This window comes from Osmerus eperlanus, chromosome 5, assembly GCF_963692335.1.
Source record: "Osmerus eperlanus chromosome 5, fOsmEpe2.1, whole genome shotgun sequence".
Taxonomy (NCBI): Eukaryota; Metazoa; Chordata; class Actinopteri; order Osmeriformes; family Osmeridae; genus Osmerus; species Osmerus eperlanus.
Window position 1 is genome coordinate 8,346,601 of NC_085022.1, and position 24,857 is coordinate 8,371,457.

Here is a 24,857-nt window from a genome sequence, read left to right on the forward strand (position 1 = left end):
GAAAACTGAAACGAGAGAGAGCATCAGCTATCGAGTTTTCGTGGCCCGGAACGTGACGTGCAGTGAGGATAAAGTTATGACAAACGGAGAGCCATGTAATGCGTCTCATGAATGACATGATTAGCGGGCAATTTGAACGGCCTTTGTTAATAATGCTAACCACGGCCTGGTTGTCGCACAACACAGCGATTCGCTTGCGGCACCACGACTGGCCCTACAGGTGACATGCAACCACTACTGGGTATATTTCGTGCAGAGCGGATGAAGCACCGGGCGCAGCAAAGTCGTGGGGCCACGGGCTAGCGAACCACTGCTCCTGATAATACCCCCCAAAGCCGACGGACGGAGCAGCGTCAGTAAAGAACCGAAGAGAGTCCGAAGACCGAACGACGTCGTCGTAAAAGAACGACACGCCGTTCCAGCCCTCTAGCAACCGAAGCCAGAAAGACAAGTCGGACCGGCACCCGTCGTCCAAGCACACCGGGTCGTGCAGGCCGGACACGGAGGAAGCCAAGACGAGCAGGCGGGAGATGAATGAGCGGCCCTGGGGAATAACGCGCATGGCAAAATTCAGATGCCCGAGAAGGGAGAGCAGCTGCCGCTTAGTCACGACAGAAGAAGCCACGGAAGACCGGGCCAGGCTGCACGCTCGCTCGAGCTTCTCGGCAGGCAGGGAAGCCTTCATTCCAACCGTGTCAAGCGTGATACCCAGAAACTCGAGGCGAGTGGCCGGCCCGAGTGTCTTCTTGTCGGACAGGGGAACGCTCAGTCCGCGGAAAAGGTTCTTGAGGAGCAGCAGCGAAGAGCCAGAAGTGTTGTTAGGAGGATCTACCAACAAAAAATCGTCTAGCAAATGAAGCAGCGTGGGGACCCGCACCCGATTTAAAAGGATCCAACAAAGGGCCTCGGACACCTGGTTAAAAATGGAAGGGCTGCTCCTACACCCGAACGGGAGGCGCACAGCGAAATAAAACCGATTCTCCCATTTCATGCCGAGCAGGTGCCACTGAGAGGGGTGCACGGGGACGATTTTAAAGGCGTCAGTGATGTCGGCCTTGGAAAGCCAAGCTCCGGGCCCTGCCAGCTTTATGAGCCTAATGGCGTGATCAACGGTGGCGTAGTGCAACGAGTATGGCTCGAGGGGAATAAGCCTGTTTATTCCGGGAACTGGACCAGAACGCGGGGCAGACAGGTCCAGGATAATCCGTTTCTTCCCGGAGTACTTCCACGTAGCAACGCCGAGGGGACTGCTGCGAAAAAGGGGAAACGGAGACGAGCTAAACGGGCCTATAATGTAGCGCTTGTCGCACTCCCTAGCCAGAAGGCGTGACACGACGTCCGGCTCCTGCTGCGCCGACTGAAGGTTACCCAACACCAGAGAGGCGGACAATGGACACGAAACCCCCACCCCGAATCCCTGAGTCAGCCCGGATAACAGGTGGTCAACAAACACGGAATCAGGATGAGTGGAGAGTTCGAAAGCCAATGCATCAACATTTATTGGGGTAGTGGGGTGGCCAGCCATCAATTCGGACCACCACGACGCCCTCGCTGAGGACGGGCCCGGCGCGGGCACACTGACCGGGGGTGAGCGTCCTGACAGCCGCTGCAAACATGAAGGAAACGGCAGTTGCCAAAAGAGCACACACCCTCATTGAAATTATTGCATATAGCTGTGTCGCCAGCAACATGAACCTTGCGGCCACGGATATCCACGCCCGTCGAGCTGGCCCTGCGAGAAGCACAAGGCGGGGACCCGGGATCCCGTGCCTGAAACGGCACCAACGGGCATAGAGAAGCTATATGCCCCATGCCGCCGCACGAGCTGCACAACACAGCCTGCGAGCCCCCGACCAGCATGACTAGGAGCTCAGTGTCCAGCACGGACCAGTCCAGCAGCGTGTTGCAGCGGGTAACATGGAGGGCGGCCTTGCTGGAGAACCCCTTGTGGTAAAGGTAAAAAACATTCTTCCCATAACGCAAATTGAGATCTCCAATTAGGGCCAGGTACCCGTCCAGTTCCGTCCTTCTCTGGGGGAAGACGGAGCACAAGACCTCGCGAAATATGCCGAACGCCACGACGAACTCTCCAATAGACATGTCCCTGGCCAGCCTTGGGTCGGCTGTCTTAATGAGGGCGCAGATCTGACTGCTGGCGGTGATGCTGACGTCGCACTCGGGGGAAGGGAGGATCAGCCGGATTAGATTGATGTTCCGGCCTTGCAATATATGCGACCTCAACCTAGGGGAAATGTCAGCACTGGCAGGAACGTAAGGCCTACCCGAAAACGGTGCTGCCACGGCGGAGGCCAGGGTGTAATGTGGCTCCTCGATAGCCACCAGGGGCGCGGGGCAGGAGGTGGAGCGCCCACGGGCGGGAACATCCCAGCAGCAGCGGAGGTAGACGCCCCGGCGCTCTCCAGCGACCGCAGACGGGCGTCGATTGACTGCAAGGACGAAGCCAGGACCAGCAGGGTGGAGGACATGGCCTCCCCAGGAGGAGTAGAGGCGGGAGCAGACGGAGGCGCAACGGCGTGACCGGCAGAAGCGCCGGCGGCAGGATCCAGGAGCTCCTGATGAAGCGTCTTCCTAGCACGCTTACGACCAGACGAGCAGATTACCCCGGAAACCGGGGGCGACTGGGCCTGGTCGGAGGAGACGCCGTCCGCCTCGGCGGCCAGAGCTTGGAGCTGGGAGAATCCCAACCCGGGAGCAGGATTGATGCCCCGGGCACGCAGCCCCGCAGCCGATGCAGACCCGTCGGAGCCCCGACGAGAAGCAAGCCGAGAGCTACGGCGAGAATCAGGGACGACTTCCTCGAGCTCCGGCTCGGAATCAGACATAATGAAAGAAAAAAAAAAAAGTCCCCAAAAAGAAACAAATACAACAGCGAGAACAGCCAACGCATCACGCAGGCGCGCACTTGATAGCCTGGAGGAACTACACGGGGAGAGAATCTTATTTAAAGGCACGATCATGTGATTCTTTGACAGCGTTGATTGATAGACGAGAGCGATGATCAAACCGAACCATATGACAGCCCGATGTAGCAAAGAGGGAAGAAGAGCGTTCTTAGTGGGGGGAGTTAGTAGTGAAACATTGTTGAAGTTGCCCGAGCGCAGGGAGAGGTCTTGCATGACTGAACTTGCGCTATGCTTCATTTGCCCACATGACTACTCTTAATTGTGGATTGACTGAGATTCTGGAGAGAGATCAACTCCAGAAGAGTTTCAATATCTGTGGTTTTCGGTAAAATTTGAAAACAGTGTTGTGGTTAAAATGTGGGAGGCTTGTTTTTGGGGTACTTCTAAACCTCATGCGGCCGCCGCAGCATTTCTGCCTTGGCGTGACCTACGCTGAGAGAGAGGGAAACAGCATGGAGGAAACATGCGTTCCTAGATAAATTTATCTAGGGTGAAATGGAATAAGAAATGCAATACAAAATGGCTGAAAGGGGTGTATTTATGTAAATGTCTCAATATATTTGTGTCAATAAATAAAATATAATTTGGACTGATGGTTTTTCAAACCTTATTAGCTTCAAGATGACATAATTCTGAAGTACCATGCGCAATTTCATTACTTTTTTATATAGTAACCTACCGCAACAATTCTCAACATTGAGAATAGACCCGGGGCTCATTCGACTGGCTATCGCACCCATTCAGCTACCTCGGTTCTAGGTTCGAGGGCCAATCGGATTCTCACCCTGTCCAATTGCGTCAGGCCGATTGAGCCAATCGGAACACGTACATCTCCAATTACGTCACACCGCGCTGAGCCATAGCAATGGCGTCCACGACCCCAGAGACCGCCGCCGAAGATGTGAGATGAGTGACAGTAAGTCGCGTCAGTTAATTCATTGCAGGATACGCTATTTCCAGTTGTTTGCAGTACCACACCGCAAAGTTAAATACATACATAGCTAATCAAAAAACGAATCCGTTTGACATTTCAATACATGTTATCATTCATCGGGTCAATGACAAGTAATATCACAAATATTAGAGTTTGTCATTTCAGAGTTTGTCATGTACAGTAGCTACAGTAGATTTCCTCAGGTAGTATTGGCTGTCATTTACCTTTTTAAGGGATTACTAATAGGTTACTGTAGCGACAGATGTTATTCAGACTAGCAAAAGCAATATTTAACCTGTTATATATTATAGATGTCACTGGGGACAACACGAAATAAAGAGAACTTTTTCACTTGTGGTAATAAAGTGACCCAGAAAAAGTAAAAAAAAAATATTCCTCTGGAAATAGTAGCTAAATATTTGATGTTAAAAAGCTACCTGTAACAATAAATACATGTTATTGTACTAGTGTGAAAAATCGCTCCTTTTACCTTTTAGATGTCGAGTTCAAAAAGCCACAAAAGTATGGAGGATGGGGAATGGATGTCCCGTTTGAGGAGGTTTGCCAGCTCTGGGGTTTGGCCTGCTGATGCAGGCAACAGGCCAGCCCCAAGACAGAAGAGGTGGTATGACCTCTTTCAAAAGGTATGTAAAATGACCAAAATATCACTGAAAAAAAATGTCAGTCACAGTATGGGACCTTGATAAGGATAATGAACAGCAACTTCAGTGTCAATGTCATGTTTAGTCACCAATAGAAGATGATATGTCAAAACGCTCCATTTCTATTGCGTTGTTTTCTTAAAAAAATGTGTTTGTTTTATTTATTAACAGATTGAGAAGTGCCCGTTGCAGTTATGTGGCCAAAAAATGCTGTTTGGTGGGACACAGCAGTGTACTTGTGGCTTTCATAACCCAAAGGTAATGTGAATGAGACTTATTGACACCAAAACACTAAAAGAATCACTTTGTGATGTGCTCAGTAATGTGATGTCTGACATGGATCTCTCTGTCCCTAATCCAGCCAACCACTGGACAAACTGTGGCAGAGACCTCTACCTGTGCTGCCCCTCCCCCACTGGGAATGGCCTCTACCTCAGCCTCTGCCCCTCCTCCATTGGGAATGGCCTCAGCCTCTGCCTCAGCCCATGTCCCAGCACGGCCCACACTGACTTTGTCCATGGTGACTATTTCAATATTGTTATTGTCATACAAGCTTTCAAATATGGACAACCACTGATTACATATGATGATGGCAAAATGGAAAAGCATTTCAGGTTTACAATGTATTCCTTTGATAAATGTGTCTAATTGTCACCACAGTTTTCTAAACCACGATTTGGAGGCTCACATGGCGCTGCTGCAAAGCCCAATGTGAATGTTGTTAGGAAAGCAAAGGTAAATATGATTATATGTAAATATATATTTATAGGTTAATATGAGCAAACCTAAATCGTAAGAGCTTGATTTGATTCCATTGAGATGTACTTTTTACAAATGCTTCCCCCCCTCCTTCTCCCAGTCTCTGTCCAGTCCACCCACCATGACAGGAGACACCCAGTCCACTGCCAGCTCACATACGGCCTCTGTGAGGACCACCCCACCAGGCTTTGGTTCCCCTAAGGTCTCTGTGAGGACCACCCCACCAGGCTTTGGTTCCCCTATGGCCTCTGTGAGGCCTAGAACACCATCAAGCCCTGCCATGGCTTTTGTGAGGACCGAATCACCGTTCTCAAAGCCCCCATCCACCCCCTACAGCCCTGCGACGACCTCTGTGAGGCCCAGCACAGCTTCCAGCCTCAGCACTGTCTCCGAGACCAGCACCAGCCCTGCAATGGCTGCTGTAAGTGTTGTGTTCTTTGAACTGTTTTTTGTTTTATAGGATGAGGATGTTCTCATATGATTGGGCTATTCTGTTTTTGTAAATATATTTCTCTTGTTTTGTAACAGGATGTGCATGATGAGGATGAGCTTGCTGCTGCTGGCCCTGCTCCTGGCCCTGCTCCTGGCCCTGCTGCTGGCCCTGCTCCTGGTCCTGCTCCTGGTCCCACTCCTGACTTCTGGCTTCCTGTCAGAATGAAGGAGACAATCCCGGTTCAGGACCAGCGGTGGATTGCGTCCACCCTGTTTCAGTCTGGCAAGCTGCGTTTGAACTTGAAGCTCTGGTATGAGCCACCAGCCTCTGCCCTGATTTACCACCAGGATTTACCAACACCGGACTGTTTATTGCCCACAGGCTCTTGGTTTGGATGCCCTATCACTTGTGGAAAGTGAGGGTATTCTGCCAAACCTGTGGGAAGCAGCTGACGGGGTATGGTGTGCACAAGAGGGTGCGGAAGGTCCTGGACGTGGACCGGTACTACCTGATGGTGACGGAGACACTCAGGTGCACTGTGTGTCGCCTGACCCATCTGGCAACCAGTCAGGCTGTCCTGGACCAGCTGGACCTGCCTCACAGGAGGAAGTTCAGGATGATCCTGACACGCTTGTGAGTTAAAAATCTACAATCATTTTCTGATAATGCCTGCTGCAGGTCCTTACATAATTGATGTAGCCCTACTGCGCAGGGTGAAGAGGGAGCAGCTCAGAAGGGAGGGTGTGCCCCTCATCACCAACGACATGGTGGACAAGGCCATCACCAAGGCTGAGCTGTCCCAGTTCTGCAGGCGGAGGACACGTGGAGTGGAAGCCACGGTCCTCCGCATTGAGCAGCTGCTGCAGGAGCTGATGGGGGAGAAGGGGAGAGACCTGCTGGGGGTTCCGCTGCTGGACCAGGCAAAGATGGAGCACATCTGGCGCACCCAGAAGAGGCACGTGAAGTGCATCCAGGATGTGCCAGGTGTACTCCTGTACACGGAGACATTTACATTTATGCATTTAGCAGACGCTTTTATCCAAAGCGACTTCCAAGAGAGAGCTTTACAAAAGAGCATAGGTCACTGATCATAACAACAAGATAGCCCCAAACATTGTGAGCAGCCAAAACATGAAGCATACATTGTGGAAAACCAAATAAGTGCCAAAGAGAAGAACCATAAGAGCATGTAGTTAAAGAAGTTACAATTAAACAACATGAACCTCAAAAAGTGCAAGAGTGAACCTGTAGAAAAATCAAGCAACAATAATATAATTCACAGCGAGTACAAGAAGTTAAATCAGTTACAACTAACCAACAAGAGCAACAAGTCCCTCAATAAGAGTCATTGTGTTCCTGGAGGAAACTAAGATCAGGTCCAGCAAATCATTCCTAAGTACCGTTGTACTCCCGGAGCAAGTGCGTCTTAAGCCTTTTCTTGAAGGTGGGGAGACAATCAGTGTCTCTGATGGAGGTGGGGAGGTGATTCCACCATTGGTGGGCCAGACAGGAGAAGAGCTTGGGTTGGGAGCGGGCGCTCTTGAGAGGTGGGACCACCAGACGGTTGTCAGAAGAAGACCGGCGGATGGGGGTGTAAGGCTGGAGGAGAGACTTGATGTAGTAGTTGATGCATAGCAGAGAGGATAGAGAGGATAGAGGCTGACTTTCAACCTAATGCTCCTGAGTTCGAAACTCCATTCAGCCTGTTGTTGTTTGCCAAACATGATGTAATCTGGTAACACTTTATAATAAGTCAACGCTTTTTGGCATTTACAAAGTGTTAACTAATAGTTACTTAATCCTTCATAAAACACTTTGAAACATTAACAATACTTTATTAAATAGTTAATAAGCTTATTATTAAACACTGTTGATCATTAATAAACACTGTTCAAATGTATGGATTTTATTCACAATACAATTCATAAGGTGTTTGATAACTGCATTATCATACTTTATAGACAGCTTGTTAATATTGTGGCGACCCTGCTCTTCAGGAAGTGGGAAAGAATGTCAGGACATTATTGGTAGAGTACAGGGGTCACTTTTAAGTTCCGGGGTGGTCAACAGGTGATATAAGGGGAAGTTTGGGCGGGTTCGGGGCTCTTAAGTTGTGGCTGTTGTAGTGAACCTGTGTCCTACTACTATTAGCAACTGTTGTACTCTACTGTGTTAGCTGTTGATAGCAAGTTCTACTTAGTAAAAAGGGGTTAGTTTGGGCGTGGGCAGTAGCCTAAATAGCTGCCTGTTGTTAAGAAATAAAATCCTTAACCAAGATATCACGTCTAGTCTCCGACTTATAATGACCTGTGTCAGGGACGCTACAATATAGTTGCAAACCAGTAGTTTAAAAGGTGTTAGTGGTACATGAGCTGGTTTAGAAAGCATTAGCAAATGGTGAACAAACCATTTACATTACCTTTACAAAGCATGAGTAAATAACTAGCAACATATTTACTTATGTCTTTAATTAATGTACGCCAAGTCGAATACATGATGTACACTAAAACTTAGCAGATATCTTAACAACTATTTTATAAAGACTTACTAATGATGCAACTTCTGATTAGTAATGCAAGTTATAAAGCATTTACTAACTGTTAGTTAAGGCTTTTGCGTGACCTAATCTAAAGTGTGTACTATCTATGCCTTATTAAACATTTATAAGTTATTTATTAAGGTATTCTTGTCCATTCTCGAACCTCACAATCACAAAGGCTGAACATACGTTTCTCAAAAGGAAACAGACACAACACAATGTGATACACAAAATTACTATTTTATTTAAGTAACGACAGGCATGTATTAATGTGTGTTACTAACTACTTAGCTCTAACTGAGAGTGACAGCGAGGTCATGCCGGGAAATATCAAACTGAGGTTTTAACGTATCGACCGAGCGATAGCGAGATGGTTATTTTTGTACAATAACCAGCACCATTGTACAGTAAGTAGAAAATATCCTAATGATCAAGCTGATACACCAAGCCACAAATGCAGTAGTAGACTTAACATCAATAATATTTGTTGTATCAGAGCTCATTTGCTGTCAGCTATGGTTTTGGAGTTGCATTGAAGTTGTTAAAGTTGTAAGAAAATAAAGGTTTCAGCGAGCACATGTAGTCATGTGCTGACATCTGCTGGTCAAAATTGTATATTACATGAACTGAGAGGTTCAGATTTATAACTGAGCTTACTGTGTGCCATCTTAGTGAATACAATCATTAAATGTAATGTAATTTAGGATTTAGTTCAGACAATGGGAATTTAAAATGTGGTTCAATTCTGTTTGATCCATATCTGTTTAATAGCCAGACACATGGCTCTTCTCCTGTGACCCCTTCCTCCCCTTCATCCCTCCTCCTTCCCTTATACCCTTACTCCTCCTCCCACTCCCTTACTCTCCATTCTTTGGCCTTCATCCACCTTCCTCAAGCCTCCCCCAACTCCCATACCCCAAATCCAGCCTAGCCTTGTCTCCGCCTAGCTCCTTCTGGGTGGGTGAATGACCGGAGGCTTGAATGAAACCCCAGCAGCCTGCAGCATTATGATGTTGTGTTCTGGTTCTGTTGTGCTACAGGGCAGCTGTCTGTCTGAGACAGGGAAAGGGGGGGAGGCAGAGAGAGATTAAGAAATAGGGAGAGAGCAGAGGAAAAAGGTAAGAAAGGGGACAGAGGTTGAGGTGAGAGAGAGAGAGAAAGCAAGAACAGGAAAGAGAACGGGAGTGCGAGAGAGAGCAAGAAAAGGAAAGAGAACGGGAGTGAGAGAGATTACATTTACATTTAGTCATTTATAGAGAGGGAAAGGGAGAGGAAGGAGGAGGGTAAAAGGTAGGGAGAGAGAGGGGGATAGGGAGAGAGAGAAGGGGGAAAGAAAGAGAGGCCTGGATCAGGATTCAGAGGGACAAAGCCTCTAGTGGTCAGACAGCTGGCTGATGAACACTGCAGCAGGTGAGCATCGACTGGCGGCATTTTCTGAAGGACCAGGATAACAGAACAGTTCCCACTCTCCCTTCCTCTCTCCCCCTCTTTCTCTCTCTCTCGTCCAACCTCTCCCGCTATCCCTCTTTTATTTTCCCTCTATTTTGAAAAGACATTAGATTTTCCCTAAAAGACACTTTTTCTCCTGCAGGGGCCTGTACTACGAATCAAGATCAACATGCTCTGGATCACTTTCAGTTACCCGGCTACGCGAAGCGTAACAATAGCAATCACGATAAGTGGTATCACGACGGCGGTTATCATCTCTCTAACTCAACCCAGATCTTTCCAATCTAGAGACGTGCGCGTTCACATAAAAGGGCGGTGTTTGCACCGTATGTCCAATCGCAAACATGGACAGAACAAAAGCCGCATATTTTACTCAGGAGGAGCAAACGATAATTATGGAAACTTATCAAACGCACAAACATACAATACAGGCAAAGAGTAACACCGTTGCGGCTGCCAAGTCAAGGAGAGAAAGCTGGCAGAAAATTGCCGACGCTGTTAATGCGTACGTTACATGACTTATTGATAGCACTGGCCCAGGCACAAGATGTTACCTAAATGTTTTCCTGTTTTCCTACCTAATGTTTTCCTGTTTCTCTTTATTGGGTGTGCTTTGCCTTCGGCAAGGGCACAACCTTTGTTCTCTCACATATATATTATTGGGTGTGCTTTGCCTTCGGCAAGGGAACAACCTTTGTTCTCTCACATATATATTATTATTATTTTTATTTCGTTTCCCCCCCCCAAAACTCAGTCAATATTTGGCCTACATACACAACCTAGGTGTCAAAAGTTTCGTCTTGGTAGCCATTGAGTTGCTTCTATTGGGATTTACGTTCCGTTGCATGGTTTAGGCTCAAGTTAAGTTTTTGTGGCGAAAAGTGAAGCTAACGGTGGCTAATTTGCTAGCCACAGTCACTGACGTTACTACGTCACTAACGTCACGAAAACACGCGTGACTACCTTTGGCAGAACATTCGTTTCGCATCTGTTAACTTGGGGGATAGCTAGGCTAACTATAGCTTTATTGCAAGGCAGCTAATTTGCTAGCCACAGTCACTGACGTTACTAACGTCACTAACGTCACGAAAACACGCGTGACTATCTTTGGCAGAACATTCGTTTCGCATCTGTTAACTTTGGGGGATAGCTAGGCTAACTATAGCTTTACTGCAAGGCAGCTGCAGAAACGCCACAAGCAAAGAGGCCAGGGTGATAACTATTTACTCATTTTACTTTGTGATATGACACACAATTGTGATGTGTAATGTACAATATAAGCTGATATTATTAAGGAAGTACATCTACTTTCGGAAACAGTAGTCTACTATTTCACTGAAGTATTAGCATCATGACATTAGCCTCTGTTGCCCGTGCAACACATACTACAGTGGTCTATGATGCATCTGTTTTCAATCTTTAAAATAAACATTCCTCACAAACACATTTTCGTTGTAGGATTTATTATGACATTAGATTACAAGTAAACGATTTGTGGGTGAAATTATCATTACCTGTGGTTTCAATCCAGTGTATCACTGCAACGCTGTAGCCTACGCGAGACACTACAAAAACATCTACACAGGACTTCCGGTGGCGCTAGAGCGAGATGGACGCATAGTAGAGAGCTCCTCTAATCGGTTTTAGAAAAATACCTCCTATTAAAAAATATCAGAATCATATACATCTAAAATCCAATGTGAGAGGAGGGAAGATGCAAAAGAGTCAAAAGAACGACAAAAAGATGCCTAAAAAGTCAGGAAATGGGAAAGAGGGAGAGGAAGAAATGGCCACGAGTAGGAGTAACGAAGCTAACATTAACAATGTGTTAGAAAGTCTGTCACAACTATCTAAAGAGCTGAAAGATTTCAAACAGGACATGAGAAAGGACCTAAGTGAATTTAAAAGCGATGTCACGAAGTCTATGAAGGATGACCTTGCCGAATTCAAAGTAGAAGTTCTGCATGAGTTGCAGAGTCAGAATGCTAGCATTACGGAGGCGCAAACACGCATAGCCGACCTGGAGTCAGTCTGCCTGGAATTGAAAGACACGTTGATAACAGTGGTGAAACAAAGCACGGAGATGCGGGACAAGATGATTGATCTGGAGAGCCGCTCTAGACGAAATAACTTGCGAATCTATGGAATACCAGAAGGCAAAGAAGGTAAATCAGTCGCTCACTTTGTAAGTGAACTGCTCGAAAAACAGCTCGGTCTGCCACCTGGAGTTGACCTTCAGATACAGCGGGCGCACCGTGCACTGATCCCTAAGCCAGCTGCGACAGCAACTCCTAGATCGATAATAGTGAACTTTCTTCAATTCCAAGTCAAAGAGTTGGTTCTTCAGAAAGCCTGGCAGACGAAGTTTGAGATCGATAGACAGCGAATTTACTTTGATAATGACTATGCAACTGACATCGTGAAGAAACGCAAAGCATATGGGCCGATCAAAACCATATTGAGGGGGAAGGGGATCCGTTTCCAGACACCCTACATGAGGATGCGCGTCCACTGGGAAACTGGACTACAGATCTACGGGAGTGCAGATGAGGCGGCCGAGGACCTGAATAGACGAGGATACCAGGTGACTGTGGAGAAGACAAACACTGCAACGGCCGTTGAGGAACGGCTGAATGAGCTACTTCCATGGAAAAGCACCACTTCAGGCAGAGCAGCTCACCGTGCAAGGGACAGACTCACAGAGTTTAGAAGGGATCATGACTGATGGACCAGGGAGATAAACGCTCAAAGAAAGAAGAAATCGTAAGCTCATTTTTGAAGAGACATAAAAATAGAGGTATTATTTTGGTTATTAGATTACACATAAATCTACATTGAATTAGATTCCCATTCGATCTGAGACTCTGTTATGATCTATTTAGATTGCATATAATTTTGAAGGCAAGGTTTCTACCTATTGCTAGCCTGCTCTTTTGTTGCTGTTTTTTTTATTTTCTTCCCCTTTCGATACGAACTACAATCGATTCAGGGCGACATATATATAGACTAAAGACTTTAGCAAGTCTATCTTTCAAAACCGATTGAGGAAATGGCCTTAGCGCCGAATGTTGGACATTTCTAGTAGGAACGAGTATTTTCTCACCACTAGGGAGGGCCACCAACAGGGAACATAGAGGATGGCTAAACTCATCCTTTTCTTTGAAAGTCACAATTTTCTATGTTTGTTGAAATTGTGGAGACTAAATGTTGGCATTTTAAATGATAAAGCACTTGTTGAGGAAATAAAAGAAGAGATTAAAACATACTTAACTGAAAATGACAATGGAGAGGTTAGCCCTGTTATTTTGTGGGATGCTCTTAAAGCAGTCTTGAGAGGGAGGCTAATAGCTAAGACAGCGTCTATTAAAAAAGCTAAAGGGGGAGTCAGGTGGCTGAGCGGTTAGGGAATCGGGCTAGTAATCTGAAGGTTGCCAGTTCGATTCCCGGCTGTGCAAAATGACGTTGTGTCCTTGGGCAAGGCACTTCACCCTACTTGCCTCAGGGGAATGTCCCTGTACTTACTGTAAGTCGCTCTGGATAAGAGCGTCTGCTAAATGACTAAAATGTAAATGTTATTATTATTATTATTAGGGGCCAAGCAGCGAAGCTGCGAGGCACCTATTGTTATTGTTAGTATTATTTGTTATTGTTAGTTTTATTATTGGTGGCCAAGCCGCGAAGCGGCGAAGCCACTTAAGTGTTTCTACCTTTTCTTATTGGTGGCCAAGCCGCGAAGCGGCGAAGCCACTTAAGTGTTTCTACCTTTTCTTATTAGGGGCCAAGCAGCGAAGCTGCGAGGCACCTATTGTTATTGTTAGTATTATTGGTGGCCAAGCCGCGAAGCGGCGAAGCCACTTAAGTGTTTCTACCTTTTCTTATTATTATTACACTTCTTCTGCCATTGGAGTCTATGGCAGCCCCTAGAACCATATGGTAAAAAGTTGTGAATTTTGGCACACTCATTAAGCACAGTCCCCTCTTTATATTCACCAAGTTTCATGTCTCTCATTGGAGCACTCTAGCGCCACCAACTGGTCAAAGTTGGACTTGTGTTTACACACGTAACTTTTGAACCGTATGACCGATTTTCAAAAATGAGGTACCGTTGGATTCCCTGGATCGAGACGAGTTCAACACACCCTATGACGTCAATTTCCGGTTATATAGATTTTCCTCCATTTCCGGTTTTAGCAAAAACCTTTGAAAGCCTACTCCTCCTACAATTTTTCTTCAATCTTCCCCAGAATTGGAACACATCATCGTCAGAGCAACCCTCACAGAATTTATCCAAAGATTTTTGATTTTCAAAACCGTTTGTCCGGTACAGCCAATCAAAATCGGCAGCAAAGACACCAAACAGGAAGTTGGGTCATATCTCAGCCAATCCTTGAGAAATCAACACCAAACTTGGTATGATGACTCGGAACCCTCATCTGAGGATGTCCAAACAATTTGGTGTCATGTGATCACTGGGCGTGGCCGCAGGATGCAAAAATGTGTTTTGGCCAATAACTGTTGATTCCTCCTACAAATGTTTTCCAATCTTCACCAAATTTGGCAGAGATCATCTTTAGACCAAGCCTCACAAAAGCCATCATATGTTTTTTGGATTTTCAAAACCGTTTGCCCGGTACGGCCAATCAAAATAAGCCGTTAAGCCAGCAAACAGGAAGTTGGGTCGTATCTCAGCAAATCTTTGATGGATTCGCACCAAACTTGTTGCGTGTACTCGTAACCCTCTTCTGAGGATGTACAACATGTTTTATGGGTCATTCGATTGCTTGGCCACCTCATTGCTGCTTGCAGCTATATTTATTATTATTATTATTATTATTATTATACTTCTTAAGACTGGGTGTCTATGGCAGGCCCTAGAAGCGCTTGGTCGAAAGTTGTGAAATTTGGCACACTCATTGGGGACAGTCCCCTGGTCCAATTCACAAAGTTTCATGTCCCATACTCGGGCACTCTAGCGCCACCAATGGGTCAAAGTTGGACTTGTGTTTACACACGCAACTTTTGAACCGTATGACCCATTTTAAAAAATGAGGTACCATTGGATTCCCTGGACCAAGACGAGTTCAACACACCCTCTGGGGTAAATTTCCGGTTATATAGATTTTCCGCTATTTCCGGTTTTATCAAAAACCTTTAAAAGCCTACTCCTCCTACAATCTTTGTCAAATATTCTTCAAAATTACCAGATATGCTCTTCAGACCAAGCCGCACAAAAGTTATGGTAGAGCATTTTGATACCCACAACCGTTTGTCCGTGACAGCCAATCAAAATAAGCAGAAAAGCCGCCAAACAGGAAGTGAAGTCATATCTCAGCAGTTGTTTGAGGCAGTGAAACTAAATTTGGTACGCCGCCTCGGAACCTTATTCTGAGGATGTCCTCCAAAAATTGTGTCATTTGACTAAAAGGGGGCGTGTCCGGAAGCATAAACGTGTTTTGGCTAATAACGGTTGAAGTGTTTACCTTAATAAAGTAATTTCTTTGTCTGTTGATGTCTTGTGAGATATCAAGCCTGACTATTAATAACTTTTCATAAAATTCGAACGGACGTGGCCGCCATTTTGGATTTCATGTAAAAGTGTAAAAACCTTTTGCACGCCCCAATTTTTGTCCAATGTTTACCAAATTTGGCAAAGATGATCTTTAGACCCAGTTTCACAAAAGCAATCAGATGAATTTTCAATTTTCAAAAACGTTTGTTCGGTAGAGACGATCAAAAGCGGTGGCGAAGCCGCCAAACGAGGCGCAAGAGCATATCTCAGCAACCATTTGCGCGATTGTCACCAAACTTGGGTTCCATCGTTCCCATGAGGAGCAGAGGAGGCCTGCAGTGTTATACCAGAAAAATAACTTTGAACTCTCAGTACTCTTGAACGCAAACATATATTTCAACCAAACTTGGTGTGTTGCATGAGTGCAACAGGTTGTTGTGACTTAATTGTTGCACAAGTGCTATGGAGGCCATGTCCTGCTCTGGACTGCTTGGCCCCTCCATTGCTGCTTGCAGCTATATTTAGGGTTCCTCCGGTAGGAGAACCCTATTGTTATTGGTGGTATTATTATTATGTTTTACCCATGGGAGTCAATGGCAGCCCCTAGACCAGTACCGTAAAAAGTTGTGAAATTTGGCATGTTGAAACTGCAGACCATTAGTAACTACCATACCAAACATGGGCCATGTGAGACAATAGGTGGCGCTACAGGCCACGCCCCAATATGTCAATTTTCAAATTGATGCCATTTGCAGGCCATAAGTCCCAAAATTCTGAAATTCATTACATATGCCTTATTTCTCATGAGGAATAAAAAAGCCTCAAGAAGCTATAACGGCCGCCATATTGGATTTTTCTGTACAATAAAGATTAAGGAAACGCGTTTTTTCCCTACTCCTCCTACATTTTTGGTTGAATTTTCTTCAAAATTGCCATAGATGATATCCAGACTGAGCCTCACAAAAGTTATCGTTGGGATTTCTGAATTTCAAAACCGTTTGTCCGGTAGAGCCAATCAAAATCTGCAACAAAGCAACCAAACAGGACGTTTGGTCAAATCTCAGCAAATCTTTGAGATATCAACACCAAACTTGGTATGTCACGTGGAAGACACTACAACATGTTACCATGTGCAAAGGCAACTTCATACCTCAAAAAATGATTGATATAAAGCAAATTGAATTTATTGCTAATGCTAAAATAATGCTTTACACATCCGCCGGCCAAAAACTGATACTCTGATTCAATCACTAGTTCATATGAAGACTCTTGAGAATGTTGAGTACACAAATCTGAGAAAAAGTTGACTGTAACATGAAAACTCGATTTTTAGTGAATATTTGAAACATGCATGCTTGGCTAATTTCTAGGGCTGTTTCCCCAAATCCTCTCTCCCTTTGCTCCTGTGCGCGCGTGCTCCACATTCTCACACACACGCATGCTTTCTTGAAAATGTGTGCTGACCACGCCCCCACCCTCGTTTTTTAGCCCCTGTTTCATTTCGCTTCCAATCGCAGCTCGCTGTTACGAATATAAATTATTTTTCGGCGGCCATTGTTGTTTCCTGTGTCCCGTGAAAGTCGTGTCCCGTGAAAGCCGTGTTGAAGGCAGCCACTTTCGGTAAGTCCTGGTTTTACACATTTTAAGCTAGAATTAATGATTGGGCTTGTGAAAGTACACTACTCTTGAATTATGGTGAAGGTTTACCACTTTTAGACCTTTTAGATCGTGATTCTGAAGTGACGGAAAACCGAACTCGAAAAGTAGCTACTGTAGCTCTAGCTTTTTTCCTCTGTGTTTTTAATTAGTGAGTCATTTTGCATCTCGGCGAATTGTTCATCAAAAAGGTCGAGGAGAGCAGCCTTTAGGAGAAAAAGCAATTCCCCACAGACCTGTCGGCTCATAATGGTGATTTTTGGCGTGAAAGTCTTTGTAATAAGCCTATGCGGCAGGGAGACTTTTTCAAGGCGAGCCTGTTTCATTCGTCATATGCCCTGAGAAAGCGACCTACGTTAGCCAGGCTAGTTTTGCCAATTTCGGTAAGTCAGGCTATTTAAAGGTCTCTTACAGTCAGAATCACTGTTTACAAGCAAAGGTCGAGCTGGTCTTTTGTCAGATGTGTATATATTGACCAGTTTAGAGGTAAATACTCTTGCCAGAGCCTGGAATCGAACCCGTGTTTCGAGTGACTGCATGGGTCTCCATGAGGTCAACACATTTGGATTCAAGTTCAAGTAATGACACTGCATTTCACAGTCAAAACTGAAGTCTGTATCAAGTGTAGATGGGAAAAGCTTCATTTTTCACAACTGACATGGACCCTTTCTTCACTTTGACAGGTCTGGAGGGTCATGCAGAGGCCTGCTCAACAGAGTTCAACAGAGGATGCAACAGACTCAAGGATGGTGAGATCCACACAGACCCCTTGCTGGACTACCCCTCTCTAGCTGGACAGCTTCTCTTCAGCCCTGACCCCAGAACAGCTTGATCCAGCTGGCCTGCCTGCCTACAGGGACAGTCACCCCACAGACACAGTAGCTCTGCAGCCTGCTTTTTTGAGGACATTGATGAAAAAGGACAAGCCAGCATTACTTTGATGAAAGTCTAAATGTTTAATCCTTTCCATGTGCCAGTATGCCAAGCTGCTGACTTTGTGTCTTAACCCTTGTGCTGCCTTCGGGTCACATGACCCAAAGGTTCATAACGAACCATCGTTGTGTTTACCCAATTTTACCCAATACAAAAACAAATAAAAATCATTTTCTTTTAACCTTCGCAATGTGGAGGGTCTGAGACAGCCCGACGGTTAAAAGAAAATGCTTCGCTTTGTTTTTGTATGCGGTAAAGTTGTCACAATACGACGGTGGGTAACAATGACTGATGGGTCAGAATGACCCGAAGAGAACACAAGGGTTAAGTGATGAAACTAGTTCAAGTGATAGACTTTTGACCTGAATCCAATGATTATTCATCTGAATAAAAACCACTCAAGAGAAGTACTGCTTCTTGGAGCATTTGTGCTCCACATCAGTACATCTCACACATTTGCCTTTGTTTCCATGGGATTCATGGAATTGTTAGTTTCTGCTCCACCATTTCCACCCTAGTGTAATAATAAGTATAATTTAGGACAGCAATTACATTTTTGTGTTATCCTTCCGCATTACACACATTTAGTCAATGTTCTTAAACTCAACCGATTATTGTCATATTACCATACTGTTCATATTGAACAGACATCAGTGTTTACTTGGAAAGATGACTGTATATTTCCACTTTTGATTTGTATTTCCATCGTAAGTTTGGTCTTTAATTTCATTTGGAAGTGGTATTAAAAGGTCTTACATTTAACTTGTTTATACCTGTAGACACCCTGTGAAGCCCCCACTGCAGAGACAGTTGGTGACAGAGAGGTGCAGACATTAAGTTAAACATGCCTTAAGAATAGAGTAACAAATAGAGACTAAATGTGTAAATGGCTGTTGAAACTCAGTTCTCTGAGTTGGTGCATGTCAGTTTAGGCAAAGGTAACCTTTTAAACCTCTAGGTTTAAAACAAATTCAGATTTGATTGGAACTCTCTTTTATACATTTATAGTTGGATTTGACATTTAATTCATTTAGCAAGTTGTTTAACTCAAACAACCATAACACGGTACATATGGTATACAAAGCTGCAGTCAGATTTGGCGAAATTGTTAGCTTGGATGTTATCTTTACATATAGATGGGGTCTTGTTGATGCGCACGCAGCTTCAAGGCAGAAAGACGCGTTCCATTTCACTTTTACTGTACCTACACCTTTAATGTTCCCGCCATCCCCCCATTTCTGAATAAAGTTCGACTGATCTGATTTGTTGATTTCTGTTGCTATGAAAACCAGTTTAGCCAAGCTAACTAACATTGTTTTTAGCTAGCTTGCATTACCATTCAATTGCTAACAAAACATTAGTAAAAATAGCTTGCTAATCGGGCAGAACTTGAACTCGGGCAGGAGACTCTGAGACCTCAGCGCACCACTAGCATCTCGTCATATCACGCAGTCGGAGCACAGCTAGATAATCAGCGTCAGCGCTCTTGGGTACCCAGCATGCAGTGCGGCATGTTAAAAAAACAACAGCTACGCAAGGGATTTCAGTTGTTGTGTTCGTTCAGTTAGATGTTTGTAATGTTATTGGCCGGGTTTCCCAGATTCGTTAAGAAGCTCTTAACGCTAAGAGCTTCTTAGGAGCGTTCTAAGAGCGTTCTAGAGCGTTCTTAGAACGCTCTTAAGAAGCTCTTAGCGGCCATTGTTTGTTAGTTAATATAATCTTGTTGGTCACCTTGAGTGTGCATGCTGTGTAGTTTAATGGGAACAGAGAGTCGGCCATTTTACTATCACAGGCTATACTTGCAAGGAGCTGAACGTGGGCTGTGCCCTAGACCAGACCAATTGCCTATGAGGCTAATCTTGATTCTGGATTGACTGAGATTCTGGAAAGAGATCTACTCAAGAAGAGAGTCAATATCTGTGGTTTTCAAGCCATCTTTGAGAAAGTTTGAAAACAATGTTGCGGTTAATATGTTTTGATTGTGGGAGGCAACTTTTGGACTACACCTAAACCTCATGCGGCCACCGCACCACCCGCACTGGCAAAGAGGGAAACAGCATGGATGGGGAAAGTGTGTGGGCAGAGCAAGCAGTAGTAGTACATAAACTACACACGTCCTTTACTAAAGTGTATTCTGACTTTCATAAAGTTATTGTTGTAATCAAAGCTTTTAAAGAATGGATCTCTGCATGATGGGCCTGACCAGAGCACAGGTGGCCTGACAGAACACGCTTCAAAGTTGTCACTTTCAAAAGGGTGGCATTTTAACCCTGTCAGTCCAAAATGTCTAAAAGTTGGTACGCATGCCTTATTGCCAATGGGGAACAAAGAAGTCTCAAGAACCCATAATGTCGGCAGCATGGATATTTCTCTACAGTGACAATTTGTGAAGAATTTCAAAAAATGACTTCAAATCAGCCATTGATCCAATTGTATTGAAATGTTGTGTACATGTATGAAATACATGTCTGTGTCATGTCAATTTTGTAATGGTTTGCAATGCTGAGGAGGAACCCGCCATTGCTGCCTGCAGCTATATTTATTATTACACTTCTTCTGCCATTGGAGTCTATGGCAGCCCCTAGAACCGTATGGTAAAAAGTTGTGAAATTTGGCACACTCATTAAGCACAGTCCCCTCTTTATATTCACCAAGTTTCATGTCTCCCATTGGAGCACTCTAGCGCCACCAACGGGTCAAAGTTGGACTTGTGTTTACACACGTAACTTTTGAACCGTATGACCGATTTTCAAAAATGAGGTACCATTGGATTCCCTGGGTCAAGACGAGTTCAACACACCTTATGACGTCAATTTCCGGTTATATAGATTTTCCGCCATTTCCGGTTTTATCGAAAACCTTTGAAAGGCTACTCCTCCTACAATTTTTCTTGAATCTTCCCCAGAATTGGCACACATCATCGTCAGAGCAACCCTCACAGAATTTATCCAAAGATTTTTGATTTTCAAAACCGTTTGTCCGGTACAGCCAATCAAAATCGGCAGCAAAGACACCAAACAGGAAGTTGGGTCATATCTCAGCCAATCCTTGAGAAATCAACACCAAACTTGGTATGATGACTCGGAACCCTCATCTGAGGATGTCCAAACAATTTGGTGTCATGTGATCACTGGGCGTGGCCGCAGGATGCAAAAATGTGTTTTGGCCAATAACTGTTGATTCGTTTGCCTTTATTAAGTGATTCCTTTGTCTCATGATATCTTGGGACATCCCGTGTGTGACACATGATAAGTTGTGATAACAGCCGAATTGATGCGGCCGCCATTTTGAATTACTGAAAAAACGTTTTTTCTGTACTCCTCCTACAAATGTTTTCCAATCTTCACCAAATTTGGCAGAGATCATCTTCAGACCAAGCCTCACAAAAGCCATCATATGTTTTTTGGATTTTCAAAACCGTTTGCCCGGTACGGCCAATCAAAATGTGCCGTTAAGCCAGCAAACAGGACGTTGGGTCGTATCTCAGCAAATCTTTGATGGATTCACACCAAACTTGTTGCGTGTACTCGTAACCCTCTTCTGAGGATGTACAACATGTTTTATGGGTCATTCGACTGCTTGGCCACCTCATTGCTGCTTGCAGCTATATTTGGTGGCCAAGCCGCGAAGCGGCGAAGCCACTTAAGTGTTTCTACCTTTTCTTATTAGGGGCCAAGCAGCGAAGCTGCGAGGCACCTATTGTTATTGTTAGTATTATTATTATTATTATTATTATTATACTTCTTAAGACTGGGTGTCTATGGCAGGCCCTAGAAGCGCTTGGTCGAAAGTTGTGAAATTTGGCACACTCATTAGGGACAGTCCCCTGGTCCAATTCACAAAGTTTCATGTCCCACACTCGGGCACTCTAGCGCCACCAATGGGTCAAAGTTGGAGTTGTGTTTACACACGCAACTTTTAAACCGTATGACCCATTTTCAAAAATGAGGTACCATTGGATTCCCTGGATCAAGCCGAATTCAATGCACACCATGGCGTCAATTTCCGGTTTATAGATTTTCCGCTATTTCCGGTTTTATCAAAAACCTTTGAAAGCCTACTCCTCCTACAATCTTTGTCAAATCTTCTTCAAAATTACCAGATATGCTCTTCAGACCAAGCCGCACAAAAGTTATGGTAGAGCATTTTGATACCCACAACCGTTTGTCCGTGACAGCCAATCAAAATCAGCAGAAAAGCCACCAAACAGGAAGTGAAGTCATATCTCAGCAGTTGTTTGAGGCAGTGAAACTAAATTTGGTAGGCCGCCTCGGAAACTTATTCTGAGGATGTCCTCCAAAGATTGTGTCATGTAACTAAAAGGGGGCGTGGCCGGAAGCATAAACGTGTTTTGGCTAATAACTGTTGAAGTGTTTACCTTAATAAAGTCTGTTGATGTCTTGTGAGATATCAAGCCTGACTATTAATAACTTTTCATAAAATTCGAACGGACGTGGCCGCCATTTTGGATTTCATGGAAAAGTATAAAAACCTTTTGCACGCCCCAATTTTTGTCCAATGTTTACCAAATTTGGCAAAGATGATCTTTAGACCCAGTTTTACAAAAGCAATCAGAAGAATTTTCAATTTTCAAAAACGTTTGTTCGGTAGAGACGATCAAAAGCGGTGGCGAAGCCGCCAAACGAGGCGCAAGAGCATATCTCAGCAACCATTTGGCCAGTCAAGCCTGACTATTAATAACTTTTCATAAAATTCGAACGGACGTGGCCGCCATTTTGGATTTCATGGAAAAGTATAAAAACCTTTTGCACGCCCCAATTTTTGTCCATCCATCCATCCATCCATCATCTTCCGCTTGTCCGGGGGTCGGGTCGCGGGGGCAGCAACCTAAGCAGGGAGGCCCAGACTTTCCTCTCCCCGGCCACTTCCACCAGCTCTTCCTGGGGGACCCCGAGGCGTTCCCAGGCCAGCCGAGAGACATAGTCCCTCCAGCGTGTCCTGGGTCTTCCCCCGGGGCCTCTTCCCAGTGGGACGTGCCCAGAACACCTCACCAGGGAGGCGTCCAGGAGGCATCCTTATCAGATGCCCGAGCCACCTCAACTGGCCCCTCTCGACGCGGAGGAGCAGCGGTTCTACTCTGAGCCCCTCCCGGATGACCGAGCTTCTCACCCTATCTCTAAGGGAGAGCCCGGACACCCTGCGGAGAAAACTCATTTCGGCCGCTTGTATTCGCGATCTCGTTCTTTCGGTCACTACCCACAGTTCGTGACCATAGGTGAGGGTAGGAACGTAGATCGACTGGTAAATAGAGAGCTTCGCCTTTCGACTCAGCTCCTTCTTCACCACAACGGACCGATGCAGAGCCCGCATCACTGCGGACGCCGCACCGATCCGCCTGTCGATCTCGCGCTCCATCCTTCCCTCACTCGTGAACAAGACCCCGAGATACTTGAACTCCTCCGCTTGGGACAAGATCTCCTCCCCGACCCGGAGATTGCACTCCACCTTTTTCCGGTCGATAACCATGGCCTCAGATTTGGAGGTGCTGATTCCCATCCCAGCCGCTTCGCATTCGGTTGCGAACCGCTCCAGTGAGAGCTGGAGGTCACGGCCCGATGAAGCCAACAGGACCACATCATCCGCAAAAAGCAGCGACCCGATCCTGAGGTCCCCAAACCGGACCCCCTCAATGCCCTGGCTGCGCCTAGAAATTCTGTCCATATAAGTTATGAACAGAATCGGTGACAAAGGGCAGCCCTGGCGGAGTCCAACCCTCACCGGGAACAAGTTCGACTTACTACCGGCAATGCGGACCAAACTCTGGCACCGGTCGTACAGGGACCGAACAGCCCCGATCAGGGAGTCCGGTACCCCGTACTCCCGGAGCACCCCCCACATGAGCCCCCGAGGGACACGGTCGAACGCCTTTTCCAAATCCACAAAACATGTGTAGACTGGTTGGGCGAACTCCCATGCACCCTCCAGAACCCTGCCGAGGGTATAGAGCTGGTCCACAGTTCCACGGCCAGGACGAAAACCACATTGCTCCTCCTGAATCCAAGGTTCGACAATCCGACGGACCCTCCTCTCCAGCACCCCTGAATAGACTTTCCCAGGGAGGCTGAGGAGTGTGATCCCCCTAAAGTTGGAGCACACCCTCCGGTCCCCCTTTTTAAAGAGGGGAACCACCACCCCGGTCTGCCAGTCCAGAGGCACTGTCCCTGATGTCCACGCGATGTTGCAGAGTCGTGCCAACCAAGACAGCCCTACAACATCCAGAGCCTTAAGGAACTCCGGGCGGACCTCATCCACCCCAGGGGCCCTGCCACCGCGGAGCTTTTCAACCACCTCGGCGACCTCAGCCCCAGAGATAGAAGGGCCCCCCCCAATGTCCCCAGACTCTGCCTCCACGTCGGAACGCATGTTGGTGGGATTAAGGAGGTCTTCAAAGTATTCCTTCCACCGATCCAGGATGTCCCCCATCGAGGTCAGCAGCGCACCATCCCCACCATATACAGCATTGACAGTGCACTGCTTCCCCCTCCTGAGTCGCCGGATGGTGGTCCAGAACCTTTTCGAAGCCGTTCGGAAGTCATTCTCCATGGCCTCGCCGAACTCCTCCCACGCCCGGGTTTTTGCCTCCGCGACCGCCAAAGCCGCATTCCGCTTGGCCTGCCGGTACACATCAGCTGCCTCTGGAGTCCTACCAGCCAACAAAGTCCGATAGGCCTCCTTCTTCAGCTTGACGGCTTCCCTCACCTCCGGCGTCCACCACCGAGTCCGAGGGTTACCGCCGCGACATGCACCGACCGCCTTGCGTCCGCAGCTCCGGTCAGCCGCCTCAACAATGGAGGCCCGGAACATGGCCCATTCGGACTCAATGTCCCCAGCCTCCCCCGAGACATGGTCGAAGCTCTCCCGGAGGTGGGAGTTGAAGCTCCTTCTGACAGGGGATTCTGCCAGACGTTCCCAGCAGACCCTCACATTACGTTTGGGCCTGCCAGGCCTGACCGGCGTCTTCCCCCACCATCGTAGCCAACTCACCACCAGGTGGTGATCAGTTGACAGCTCCGCCCCTCTCCTCACCCGAGTGTCCAA

General features: G+C 46.2%; 1 protein-coding gene across 1 annotated transcript; it reads left to right on the top strand.

The window, feature by feature from the left end:
- Positions 1-3,946: 3,946 nt before the first annotated feature.
- LOC134020594 (ice-structuring glycoprotein-like) lies at positions 3,947-6,349 on the top strand. The gene is made up of 7 exons (XM_062460752.1): positions 3,947-4,502; positions 4,692-4,778; positions 4,882-5,040; positions 5,181-5,255; positions 5,380-5,700; positions 5,808-6,100; positions 6,187-6,349. Exons 1-7 carry the CDS (start codon positions 4,356-4,358, stop codon positions 6,347-6,349), a joined length of 1,245 nt encoding a protein of 414 aa, XP_062316736.1. The 5' UTR covers positions 3,947-4,355.
- Positions 6,350-24,857: the final 18,508 nt, after the last annotated feature.

Coding starts and splice junctions, on each gene's coding strand:
- LOC134020594 (XM_062460752.1), top strand. CDS start 4,356: ATGTCGAGTTCAAAAAGCCACAAAAGTATGGAGGATGGGGAATGGATG. Junction 4,779..4,881: donor GTGGCTTTCATAACCCAAAG/GTAATGTGAATG, acceptor TCCCTAATCCAG/CCAACCACTGGACAAACTGT. Junction 5,256..5,379: donor ATGTTGTTAGGAAAGCAAAG/GTAAATATGATT, acceptor TCCTTCTCCCAG/TCTCTGTCCAGTCCACCCAC.